At 32.6% G+C, this 12,819-nt stretch overlaps 1 protein-coding gene across 4 annotated transcripts in view; it reads left to right on the top strand.

Moving 5' to 3' along the window:
* The window catches only part of NBEA (neurobeachin), a 990,744-nt gene that overhangs the window by 402,054 nt on the left and 575,871 nt on the right, over nucleotides 1-12,819 (top strand). For 3 of the 4 annotated variants that reach the window (XM_059684424.1, XM_059684423.1, XM_059684426.1), the window contains 2 exons: nucleotides 5,205-5,359; nucleotides 8,402-8,528. In XM_059684424.1, the coding sequence (XP_059540407.1) occupies nucleotides 5,205-5,359; nucleotides 8,402-8,528 (282 nt within the window). The remainder of the gene's footprint in view (nucleotides 1-5,204; nucleotides 5,360-8,401; nucleotides 8,529-12,819) is intronic. The other variant, XM_059684425.1, reaches the window with a different exon arrangement.

Below are 12,819 nucleotides of genomic sequence, written 5' to 3'. Positions count from 1 at the left end.
CTCATTTATGTAATTGTATTTTCTTTTTTTGGTAATTGTATTTTCTATCTCTCCTTATTGAAATATAAATTTCATGAGGGCATATATTTTTCTCTGTTCTATGCATTGCTATATTTAAGATCTTAGAAAATCCCTGACACATGATAGTGCTCAATAAATATTTGTTAAATGAATGAATGAATCTTAGATCACACCACAAATCTCTGGCTTTGAGATAGGGTAAATCCAATGATGGGAGAATTTGTACTTATATGTATTGTGTATCACTCAGTGGATTGCAAAACATATAATCAATCAATAGAACATTTTGTGTTTTCTTGTTTCTTTCTTTTCAATGGGATATTTTGGTGAAGTGAATTTGATTGCATAATTTCTTGGCTTGCAATATTTTTTAAAATATATTTTTATTGATTTTAGACAAGGGAGAGGGAGAGAGAGATAGAAACATCAAAGATGAGAGAGAATCATTGATTGGCTGCCTCCTGCACGTCTTCTACTGGGATTGAGCCTGAAACTGGGCATGTGCCCTTGTCCAGAATCAAACCCAGGACGCTTCACTCTGTAGGGTTATCATCATATTTTGTTGATAACCTTTATAATCTTGGAGTATGGGAAAGTTATATTTATATAAGGGAATTATCCACTTCTTTATAGTTTGCAAGTGTGAAATTGTGTGGGAAAACATGATGGAAAGAATATTTTTAAGATAGAAAAATGCAGTGGAAATTGTGTGTAATGTATAGGATTCTAGGATTCTATCAGTATAAATAGTGAATGTAGAAGAGTGGAATATGTTAATATTTTAGGTTGGAGGCTCTTAACTTCTGGGTGGCTATATTTTTAAAATCCAGATGAAAAGTATATGCTCAACCTAGAAATTTTGTTTGCATTCCAAAAACTTGTATTTTTTCAGGAAATTTATGAACCCAGTAGACTTCTAGAATAGGTGGAATAGGTAACCAAATGACAAATGTTGAGTAACAACCTGATAGAAGATTTTTAAGAGCCAAAATGGATACCATTAATAAATCAACAAACAAGTGCTGACAAGGATGTGGAGAAAAGGGAACCTTAGTGTACTGCTGGTGGGAATGCAGACTGGTGCAGCCACTGTGGAAAACAGTATAGAGGTTCCTAAAAAAATGAAAATGGAACTGCTGTTTGACCCAGTGAACTCACTTCTTGGAATATATCCTAAGAATCCTGAGACACCAATTAGAAAGAAGGTATGTTCCCTTATGTTCATGGCAGCATTATTTTCAAGAGCTAAGATATGGAAACAGTACAAGTGCCCATCAATAGATGAGTGTAAAAAAAAAAAGCTGTGGTATATTTACATAATGGAATACTATGCAGCTATAAAAAAGAAGCATCTCTTACCCTTGAGACAGCATGGATGGACCTGGAGAGTATTATGCTAAGGAAATAAGCCAGTTAGAGAAAGAAAATTTCACATGATCTCACTTATATGTGGAATCTAATGAACAACATAAACTGATGAACAAAATAGTACCAGAGGTAGGAATACATGGAACAGAATAACAGATCTCCAGGGGGCAGGAGGTGAGAGCAGGAAGAGATTAACTAAAGAATATATGCATAACCCAGGGACAGAGAAAATAATGTGGGGAAGGCCTGGGATAGGATAGGAGTTGGTTGGAGGGGGGCAAATAGGGAAAAAATGGGAGACATCTGTAATACTGTCATATATATATATATATATATGGCAACATTCCAAAAGATAATGAATGTATTAGTAACACATACTGGTAAGTGTAAACTTTCAAATTATTTATAAAATAGATTTCTTAGGACATAGAATGGTTTCAAGTGTTATGGAATGGATAGTGTTGGTGAGGAAATGATATTAAGAACAGAATGTACAGTCCTTTGATTCCAGATAAATGATGTAGCTATAATAATCAAAGAGGACATAGTAGTTCTTATTAATGCATTAGGTTGTAGACAGAGTAAGAATCTAAGGAAACAGTCAAATCCAGCTTTCCACCTATCTCAACACATCCCTGTGGCATGATCATCTAAGCCATTATGGAATTAATGAAAGTTAGTAGATATTCTTCCTCTTGTTAGCCCTAATTTGATATTTGGATACGCATGGAAGTTTCACCTTATTTCCTTCTCATATACCTGTTTCCTTATCAGATTTTTAATTGGTAAAATATTTTAGTCTTTCATCCTTTTCTCACATGACTTGATTTCCAGATTTGCTATCATCCTAACTGTCCCCCTGTGGACATGATACTGTTTGTCATTATTCTTGACATATGGTGCCCCAAACTGCACATAGGATTTTGTTTATGAGATCTGACAATCAAAAAGTGTATCAGATTTATTGCTTCTTTCAGTTGGGTACTGATATAGACCCAGATTGCATCAGTTCTTTTGGGAGTCATAAAAGTATCAATAATAGCTAAAATGTATTGACCACTTGCAGTATTCCAGGTAAAGTGCTAAGCACTTTATATGCATTATATCCTTTTATCTTTATAACAATTTAATGAGTTTCAAATTGAATGGAGCTTTAGACAGATTTACTTGCCCAATGTAAGATATGCCCATAGGTCTTGGTAATTGTTAGGTCTAGGTAGGCTTCTAACTCAGGTTTGCTCTCATTAATAACTGGGTTTTTATCCACTGTGCTACTATAATAAATACCATGCCATCTATCAGACACTGCTGAATTTGCTGCCAATGAAGTGTCTGGAGACTTTCATGTTAATTGCTATTAAATCAGATGCTTTGTTTTTTTAGTAGATATGCATATAATGTTTGCATTTATTACAAGCCATTGTTACAGGTTGTTGAGGTTAAATTTTTCTCTCATCCATGTAACTAATTTTTCATACTATAGTTCTCTAGCTTTAGCACTTGACAAATTGTCTGCACTAGTCTTACAGAGAGAGTTTTTTCCCAAAGTTGGTAATGATCTGTTAATCAGAAATTTTGGGTAGTTGTGTTTCTACCATCTGTAAATTTGAATCACAGCACTGTTAATCAACCTGTGTTTCTTTATTTTATCCATAAAGATATTAATGAGAGATGTAGATAAAAAGTATTATAGTTTCACTAATGAATTATTTTCAGGACTTGTTAATTTTGTTTTCTTTCTAGGTAGTCAGTGAAATAGTGCATCTCAACATTAGTTTTGACATTTAGAGAAGATAAACCCCAAATTACATTTTTTTTTCTTTTTTGAATTGATCTTTATGTAGCTCATTATAACTGTGTATCTTAAAGGCAGATAATTATTTCAGTTTAGACAGTGGTAACAATTGTTAACATCTATAAGATAACTCATACTTGAAAAAGTCTTTTTAAATAGTCTTTAATCTCCCCCCTTATATGTGACATAAGTGGTATTCATCTTGCCATTTTTACAGTGATAAACAAATTTAAGATCACATAGCTTGAGAGTGATTTAGTTCTAATGACTTAATTTTCTAAGTCCACATCCTATATTCTTTCTATGTCATATTGCCCCTAAATGGTATAAATGAAGTAATTAGAGAAACAATGGCCAATGAAGAAATGAAAACATAATATGTGATTTGGATAGTTTAATAAATAGTTGAGAGTTCAGGGTTGAGTGTAATGAATTTGAATATACCCATAAAAAGAAAAGAACTAAGTACCCATAAGTCATAAAGAAAATTTTTTGGCACATGCCAAATTTTCAAGGTTATAACCTTTGGTTATAAAAATTAAAGAATAATAATTAATAATATTCAATAATAATTAAATAATAATTCCTAAATTTAAGAATACTAATTTTTACAAATTTAGACTTTTAACATTGAAGAAGTCATTGATGACATTAATAAAAGTATTGGCATTAAGAAAGTTTAAGTCATAAACTTATTTGAGCATGAGCCATTGACACAGATTTTTTGAAGTAGAGCTTTTTAATGGGAAAATTGTAAAATATAAGTACACTTAAAATCTAATTTAGATTGGATATTTTGCACTCTCCGTAACCAATTTTCAAGCATTACACTTGAGCTTAAAACATCTAATTTCAAGATCAGTGATATTTCAGCTGGTGTGCAGAGACACACCGGTGTGTTGCAAGAATTTTTAAAACATGCAATACCTGATTGTTTAGTCAGGGAATTAGCCCCTTTTACCTTAGGTTGTCAAATTAAAAAATGACAACAAGAGCCAACACAACAATAGCTGTCTGATGTGAATGAAGCAAAATTATACCTAATTTTTGTCAGATTGGCAAAATATATAACATATTTTTGGTGGGCTGCAGAAATTTAGTAATTAGTTTATGTGTGCCATGAGATGAAAAAGATTGATGAAAAATCATCAATCTGATGAAAAATCATTGTTCTAGATAAATAAGTTCAATGTGTTCTTGAAAGTATGCATTAAATGAAGTAGCAGTGCTATAGACTTTGAGAAGAATAAAGCCTCCTACAAAAAATAATGATACCTGGTATTATGTTAGAAAAATAATTTCTTTATCTTTTAAATTAACTAATATTCCTACTCATTTATAATTTAAGGTTGTCACATTCAGACTTTTTTGTGTGAAATTCATTTAAAGAAATATGGAGGAAAATACTCAGCTCCTATGTTCAAAAAGTCAAGGCTTAAAAGCTAATAGATTTTCACCAAATGTCTAGTGTATAGTCTTAGTTCTTTTTCATTACATTCCTACTATGATAAATAATTCAATTTTGTCCATAAAAATAAAAAATATAAACTTATTTAGTATAAGAGTTCTTGGTTTAATTTTTTGCTTTACTATGAAGAAGACTTAGAATTTGGTTTTCAAAGTTCTTATGACTATTTTACAGATGGAGAATAAAATGTGGTAAGATGGACATTTTATGTATATTTTGCAAACAAAAACAAACAGTGTGCATATGCAAAATATTCTAACTTGAGCACACATTTTCCCAAATTCATGATTATAGCCCACATGCCATCTTGAGAAATGTTTGAAAACTTCAGTTCTGTATAAATGTTTGCTACATGAATTATAGTAGTGAGTACACTTTACAATATACTTAGTATCCATATTGTTTTCAACAATGAAGTTGTGCTCAGGAGTTTTAAAGCAAGGGAAAAGAAAGAAAAGAAAATAATATCTTGTCTATATGTATCTGCCACGGTAGGATTACAATTCATCAAAACCTTGTGTTTATTATTGCCTATCATTTCTTTCTTTGCAGGAGTGTCGTGGTGCCTGTGAAGAAGCCACCTCCAGGTAGTTTAGCTGTAACCACTGTGGGAGCCACTGCAGCTGGAAGTGGGCTGCCAACAGGCAGCACTTCTAATATATTTGCTGCTACTGGAGCTACACCAAAAAGTATGATTAATACAACAGGTATCGTCCTTATATATTTTTGTGATATCTCATCTTTTTCTTTTTGTTTTCTGTATCTTCATTTTTGTGTTTATTTGATATTAAAAATAAAATACCCTGATCACTTAAGGGTATCTTAATCTTTACGAAGGTTCTACCTTATGTTACTACCTTTCAGAATTAGTCTAATTCTAGGGTATATTTTTTCATGGTCATTTGAGAGGACACTTAGTAATTATGGTTTTGAGTCTTCTCAAAACATAGTACTACTTACTTTCAGAGTGAAATCAGATTGCTGAAAGGTATTTGGGGAGCAAAACCAATGGTAATTTGAACACTGAAGTTTAATATGTAAAAAAGTAGTACATTTTATCAAGAATAACAAGGTGTACTAAATATGCTAGTGACAGAAACTAGATTTCATGACATTTACTGTTTGAATCCTAATCTATATTTTTTTTGCTAACTCCTCTAAGGGAAGGCAGAGCACCACTAAGAACCTTGATGATATGTAAGATCTTCAATTTGATAAAAAAAAATGCATGTGACTAAGAACCATTGTATCACATTGAATTAGTATATATACCTAGATTACAATTGTTTCCAATTCATTGTCCAACATTTTTCTAATGATTCTAGGGACAGACAATTCCAAATCACTACAAATTTTAAAAGCCTGCCTAAAATAGCGTTTTTAAAAATTTTTGGTAAATTTCCAGAAATGTTCCTATTGATTCATAGCTAAATAAATCCTTACACAAATGTTTGTGATTCCATTTTAGGTATTTATACAGCGCAAGATGATCCATGACTTTTCTTCCCTGATTATAGTAGCCTTCTCTTCTCCAAACTGTATAGCCTTGAACTTTTCCATCTATTATCATTACTTAGATTATTAATTTCATAGCTCTTTGTGCTTTCTGTATCTATGTTGTTTATCATACCACCAGAGTGATATATCATGAGCAACACGTTTATGGGGTTATAGTAAGTAGAATGTACTCTGAAATTTATATGAACAAATAAACATCATTCATGACATTGTGCTAAAGAACATAACATCTTTGATTTACCTGTATTATAAATAAATACATTTGGCTTTTCTGAAGACTTTATATAAAATTTTTGTATTCTGTTTACAATCTTACTCTTTATATTCATTTTTCTTTCTAGATATAGGAATACAAATGTTTTTATTTTACCAAATATATACCAGAAAATGTGTTAAGGTATTTAACATATGCCAATGTGCCAATGTAGTAGAAAAAAATCTGCACTTGGTATTTATTAAATAAGTCCTTATTTTTAAAATATAGGCAAATGAAAAATTAAATCAGCTTTTTATCCTTATATGAAACAAGTTATTTTGTTCTAATGTCTATTTTATGAATTAATAAGAGATATAGGAAGTGATGGTAACAAAAGGTCTGATAGAATGAAGTATATAATATTATAATGAAAAATAAAATCCTATATAAAAAGACCCTAATATGCAAATCAACAGAACAGCAGATTGACCAGTCACTATGATGCACAGTGACCACCAGGGGCAGACGCTCAATGCTGGAGCTGCCCCCTGGTGGTCAATGCGCTCCCACAGGGGGAGTGCCGCTCAGCCAGAAGCCGAGCTCACAGCTGGCGAGCGCAGTGGCAGTGGGGGACCCTCTCCCACCTCCGCTGCAGGCAGACAGTAAGGAGAGAGGGGTCCTGAACTGTGAGAGCTCCAGACTGCGAGAGGGATTTTGGACATCCTCTGAGGGGTCCCGGACTATGAGAGGGCACAGGCCGGGCTAAAGGACCCCCCTCCCAGTGCATGATTTTCGTGCACCAGACCTCTAGTGTAAGTAATAAACTCCCTCCTTAGAGGTTTTGTTGCCTTACAAAATGTGCACACACATTTTGTGGGCCAATCTAAATGGGTCCCATTATCCAGTTTACACAAGGTGTCCCAAAAAATGTATACACACTTTGAATGATTATAAAGTCAGTGTTTATTAATATACAGTTCATTTTCAGAATATAAAAGAATCTACAGAAATGAATAAAATTGTTTGTCAATGCCTATTTTGATGAACATTCTAGTCCAGGAACTGCTGATAAAGTTAAGTAATGGAATCGCAAACATCAAGAATAATTTCTTTCGTTATTTGTGTGCCCTTAATTCATCGACTGTTGCTGGTTTTGTTCTGTAAAATTTATCTTTTATGTATCCCTATAAAAAAAGTCTAGTGGCACTTTGGGATAAATTTTCTTTGTTCAAAGCATAGTCTGGCTTTACCCATTACTTCAAATCTGTTAAATGTGAAAAGGAATGAAAATTAAGTGAATTATCAGCTGTTGAAGTACGTATACATTTTTGGGGGATAGCCTATATTTTGGTACAGAGATGCTGTATGTATTAAGAGTGGAAATCCCAGGAAGCAATCCCGTTTTATGGGAATTAATAGAAGATAAAATAATATTTAGGAACACTAGATGTCTCTCAACTCCACAGCTATTTCATATACTTATGAATTATAGAAAAGTCTGTTCTAAAGTGGCATCTTCATATCACTGAGAACTCATTTTAAAATCAGGTATAGGTATACTCATTATAGCCCTTTTTATATAATCATTTTATCAAAATAAGCATTTGGTGCTCTAGAGCCACAAATTTATACTCAGACACTTTATTGTTAATTATATCTTAGATGACGGAAATTAAAAATATTACAGCATAACCATAAAACAGATAAATTTTCCACATCTAACTTTGCATGGTTTTATCAGTCCCACTTTATCTAAAATTATTTTCATTTGTTGATGTTTTTTATTTAGACCCCATTTGTAATATGTAGTTTTGTTAGATTAATATTAGTAAATCAACTGGGATTTAATGCAACACATTAACTATAATTATAAATAGTTATTAGTGTAATAATAGCCAATGATTTTTTAATTGTTAAAATCTGTTTTGGAATTTAGATGAGTAATTCTTCAAAATCAGGTAGCAATAATGTAATAAAAAATTATTTTGTTAAATAAATTTATGTCTAAGTTTAAAAATTATTATTTTGGAAACAGGTGCAGTGGATTCAGGGTCCTCGTCCTCTTCCTCCTCTTCTAGTTTTGTGAATGGTGCTACCAGCAAAAACCTTCCAGCTGTACAAACTGTTGCTCCAATGCCAGAAGACTCGGCTGAAAACATGAGGTATACATTACAATTTGTATGGTGTTTTACTCATTTTACTCCCTCCCTGCCCTTTCAAACACAGTGAAACAGTACACAATGAACACAAAAGTATAGCTAAGAATTTTTGAGAATGGTATTATGTATTGTGACTACATTTCATAATTGCATTGTTTTAATGCTTTTACCTTGTTATTCATTATACAGAAATCTGTTATCATATTTCAGGATCCAGAGATCTTGAATACTTTTCAGACATTGACTGTACTGAATATATAATCCATTGTCATATAGCATGTTACAATATCCAATAAAATAAAAAACATTACACAAATGATAAAATTGGGCATCTTTGGGATGATGAAGGAAAGTTTAAATATAGACTTTCAAAATAAACTTTTAAATTATAGGTTAACATATATAATTGGAACTTGAATAACCAAACACTTTTTTATTGTGATTAATATAGGTACAAATATTTTTAGCTCTGGCCAGTGTGGCTCAGTTAGTTGGGTGTCATCCCATGCACTGAAAGGTTGCCTATTAGATTCCAGGTCAGGGCACATTCCTAGATTGTGGGCTCAGTCCCTGGCAGGAGGCAGCCAATCGATGTCTCCCTCTCACATAGATGTTTCTCTTTCTTCCTCTCCCTTCCTCTCTCTAAAAATCTTAATTTTTTTTAAAAAAATATTAAATTGATTGGAGTGATATTGGTCAACATGAACATATGGCTTTCTATGTTACAAGATCATATATTGCACTATATGTCCAGCACCCAGAGTCAAATCTTCTCCTGTCACCTTATATTAGGGCCCCTTTGTTTTAGTACAGTGGTTTGCAACCTTGGCTGCACATTAGAATCACCTGGGAATCTTTTTTAAAATCCTGATTTCTGGGCCTCGTCCTCCAGAAATTCTGTTTCTTTGTTACTAATGTTGTGGCCCCACCTCATAACAAAGACACAGAATTTCCAAAGGATGAGTCCCAGAAATCAGGATTTTAAAAAGATTCCCAGGTGATTCTAATATGCAGCCAAGATTGAGAACCACTGTTTTAGTAGCATGTTAAAGAGCATTCCTAGAAGAGACTGGCCCACATTTTGTTAAATGATGTTTGTTAAAATATGTTTTTTATTCATATTTAGAGAGACAGGAAGGGAAAGAGGGATAGAGAGATAGAAACACTGATGAGAGAGGAACATCATCGATCGGCTGCCTCCTGCACAACCCTACAATGGGGATCGAGCCTGCCAACCGCGCATGTACCCTGACCGGGAATCAAACACACACACACGTAGGTACAAGTATGTATTCACATTTTCATTTCAAGTATTACACAAATGCAGAGTGTAAAAGCTCAATGAACAACTGAACACACTTATGTTACCATCACCGAAATCCAAAAGTAGAATGTTATTAGTATTCCAATAGCCCAACGTTGTGCTCCCTTTCTTGACACTATTCTTGCTCCCCTTCAGATTCACTACCCTCACTTTTAATACTAGGTTAGCTTTGTATTTTTTGAATTTTATATAAATGGGATTGTACAGCATGTATTCTTTTGTCTCTGGCTTCTTTTGTTCAACATTTTGTTTATGAGATTCATCCATGTTGTATATAGCAAAAGTTTATTTTTATTCCATTTTTATTCCTTTGTGGGAATAAAATTACAAAATATTAGAATTTATTAAAAAATATTAGAATTTATTAATCTATCTCACTGATGATAGTCATTGGAATTTTCTAGTTTGGGGCCATTATAAATAATGCTATGTTTTACATAGCAGTGCTGCTTGTACATTACTCTTAGTTGGATTTCACATTTGTATGTATACCTTTTGGGTAAATAACATGGAGTAGTATTTCTGATTCATAGTGTTTATGCAAGTTCAATTCTATTAAATAATGCCACTTGGTTTTCTAAAGTGGCTAGGTAAGTTTACTCAGCAGAAGCATATAAGAGTTCATATTTCTTCATATCTTTAACAATGCTTAGTATTATCAATCTTATATTTGTGCCATTTTGGTAGAAGTACAATGGTGTTCCATTGCATTTTTAGTTTGCATTCTCCTGATGATTAATGAAGTTGAGCACTCTCTTATATATTTATTGGTCTTTCATTTTCCTCTTTTGTAATTTACCTGTTGAAATCCTTTTTTGATTAAAAAAATGCAGTTACTTATCTTCTTTTTATTAATTTTAAAGGTTCTTTATGTATTTTTAAATTGAGCCCTTTAATGATTATTATATCTGTCAATCTGTCTATCTATCTATCATCTATCTATCTATCTATCTATCTATCTATCTATCTATCTAATCTCCTATTTTCTGCTTTTCTTATCATTATCTATATGATCTGTTTTGATAATGGAAATTGTAAATTTTAATGAAACAGTTTATCTAGTTTTGTTTGTTAGTGCTTTTTCTGTTGTAGGTGATACCTTTGCCTACATTTTTCCTACTTTACCTTCTTGATTTTTATACTTAGGTGAATCTTCCATCTGGAATTAAGTTCTGTGAATTTAATGAGGATGGGAATAATATGATTTCAGATGACCCAGCACCATTTATATGAAAAAGAAACCTCTTCTTTCCCCCATGCTCTGCCACTTTTGTCACAAATCAAGTATCCCTATGTACTATATTCTTGTTTAGCAATCAGTTGCACCACATTTGTCTGTTTGTTTATCCTTGTGCCATAATGCCATATTTACTTATAGTGTTTAATTAAGACGAATATCTTGCCCGGCTGGTGTAGCTCAGCAGTTGAGCGTTGACCCAGAAACCAAGAGGTAACAAGTTTGATTCCTGGTCAGGGTAAATGCCGGTTGGCAGGCTCGATCCCCATTGTAGGGGTGTGCAGGAGGCAGCCGATTGATGATGTTCCTCTCTCATCAGTGTTTCTATCTCTCTATCCCTCTCTCCCTTCCTGTCTCTCTAAATATCAATAAAAAACATATTTTAAAAAATAATGTGAATATCTTGTTGAGTAAGGTCTTTCCAACCTTGTCCTTTTTTTCAAGAAAGTTTAAGCTATTCTTGATTCTTTGCAGTTGTTTAGATTTTAGATTTAATTTGCTAATATACAAGTTAAAAACAATTTGTTGTGGTTTTGGCAAGGAATGGAATTTATAGATCTATTGTATTTGGAGTTATACTGCATCTATAAATCTCCCTCAAGATTGTGACTTCCAAACTATAAATATCTCATATAGCCCTTTAATTTTTCTTAATTTTTTTTCAGTAACAGTGTTTACTGTTCCATGCTGAAGTCATATGTTTCTTACTTGAGTTATTCTGAGAATTTTAATATTTTGTATTTATATATTTTTCTGTATTTAATTTTCAAATTAACTTTACTGAGACCATTTGTTTATATTGTTTAAGTGCAATTATGTTTGCTTTTGGTAGGCATTAGAATACTACATGACATAATGCAGTCAAGGTGATAGAGCTAGTAATTTTCTGGTTCACCACTACTCGGGTGTAATTCTACAGAGTCCCACCTTGAATCATGAGGTTTTTCTAAGTGCTTCCTCCCTTTTGGCCCCTGAACTTCTTTTTCCCCATAAGTGTGTTAAAATTTTTGTTCAACTACTAAGACTTTGAACTGCTTCTTTCAAAAACATGTCTATATGAGAAAAGTGGCCCAAATGCCAAAATCACCTCCTTTAGGGTTTCTTCTTTTTTAGGATCGTGGTCAAATAAAGGGTCACTATCTTTATTCTCCATTGCCCTCAATAGGTGATTTTGTTTTGGTTTGGTTTTTGTCCAGCTCTCATAGTTGTTCTAAGCAGGAGGATCAGAATATGAAAGATGGGACTCCATAGGCCTAACCAATGGACACAGACAATGGGGGTGAGGGCATGAGTGGGGAGGATGGGGGGTAATGTGGGGATAAGGACATACATGTAATAACTTAATCAGTAAAAAAATTAAAAAAAAAAGAAAGATGGAACTACAAATTGTTTTTATGTTGCTAGTCTATCTTTTTTTCTAAATTAGATTGATTATAAGTATTGAATTGCTCAGTGTTCATTAATCACTTCTTTCAATGAGATTATGTTATATCTATTCTGTCCTGTAATTATATCATGGGCAAAGTTAATTTTCTCATATTTTCAATTCAAAAAAATGTAGTTAAGAATGAGCTAAGTTTTTATATCACTATCACATCCAATTAAACATTTTCAGCTCCTTACTCTGGCTTTCTTTATATTAGGATTTTAATGATATTTCTTTGTCCTTCCTTTTCTTCTTCTTTTTTTCAGTTTTCAGATTATTTTATTCTTTTTGTTGGTTTTAAAGAAAT

Source organism: Myotis daubentonii, chromosome 2, assembly GCF_963259705.1.
Source record: "Myotis daubentonii chromosome 2, mMyoDau2.1, whole genome shotgun sequence".
NCBI classification, from domain to species: Eukaryota; Metazoa; Chordata; class Mammalia; order Chiroptera; family Vespertilionidae; genus Myotis; species Myotis daubentonii.
The sequence above is the reverse complement of the archived record's forward strand: the minus strand, read 5'-3'. Positions and strand labels throughout refer to the sequence as shown.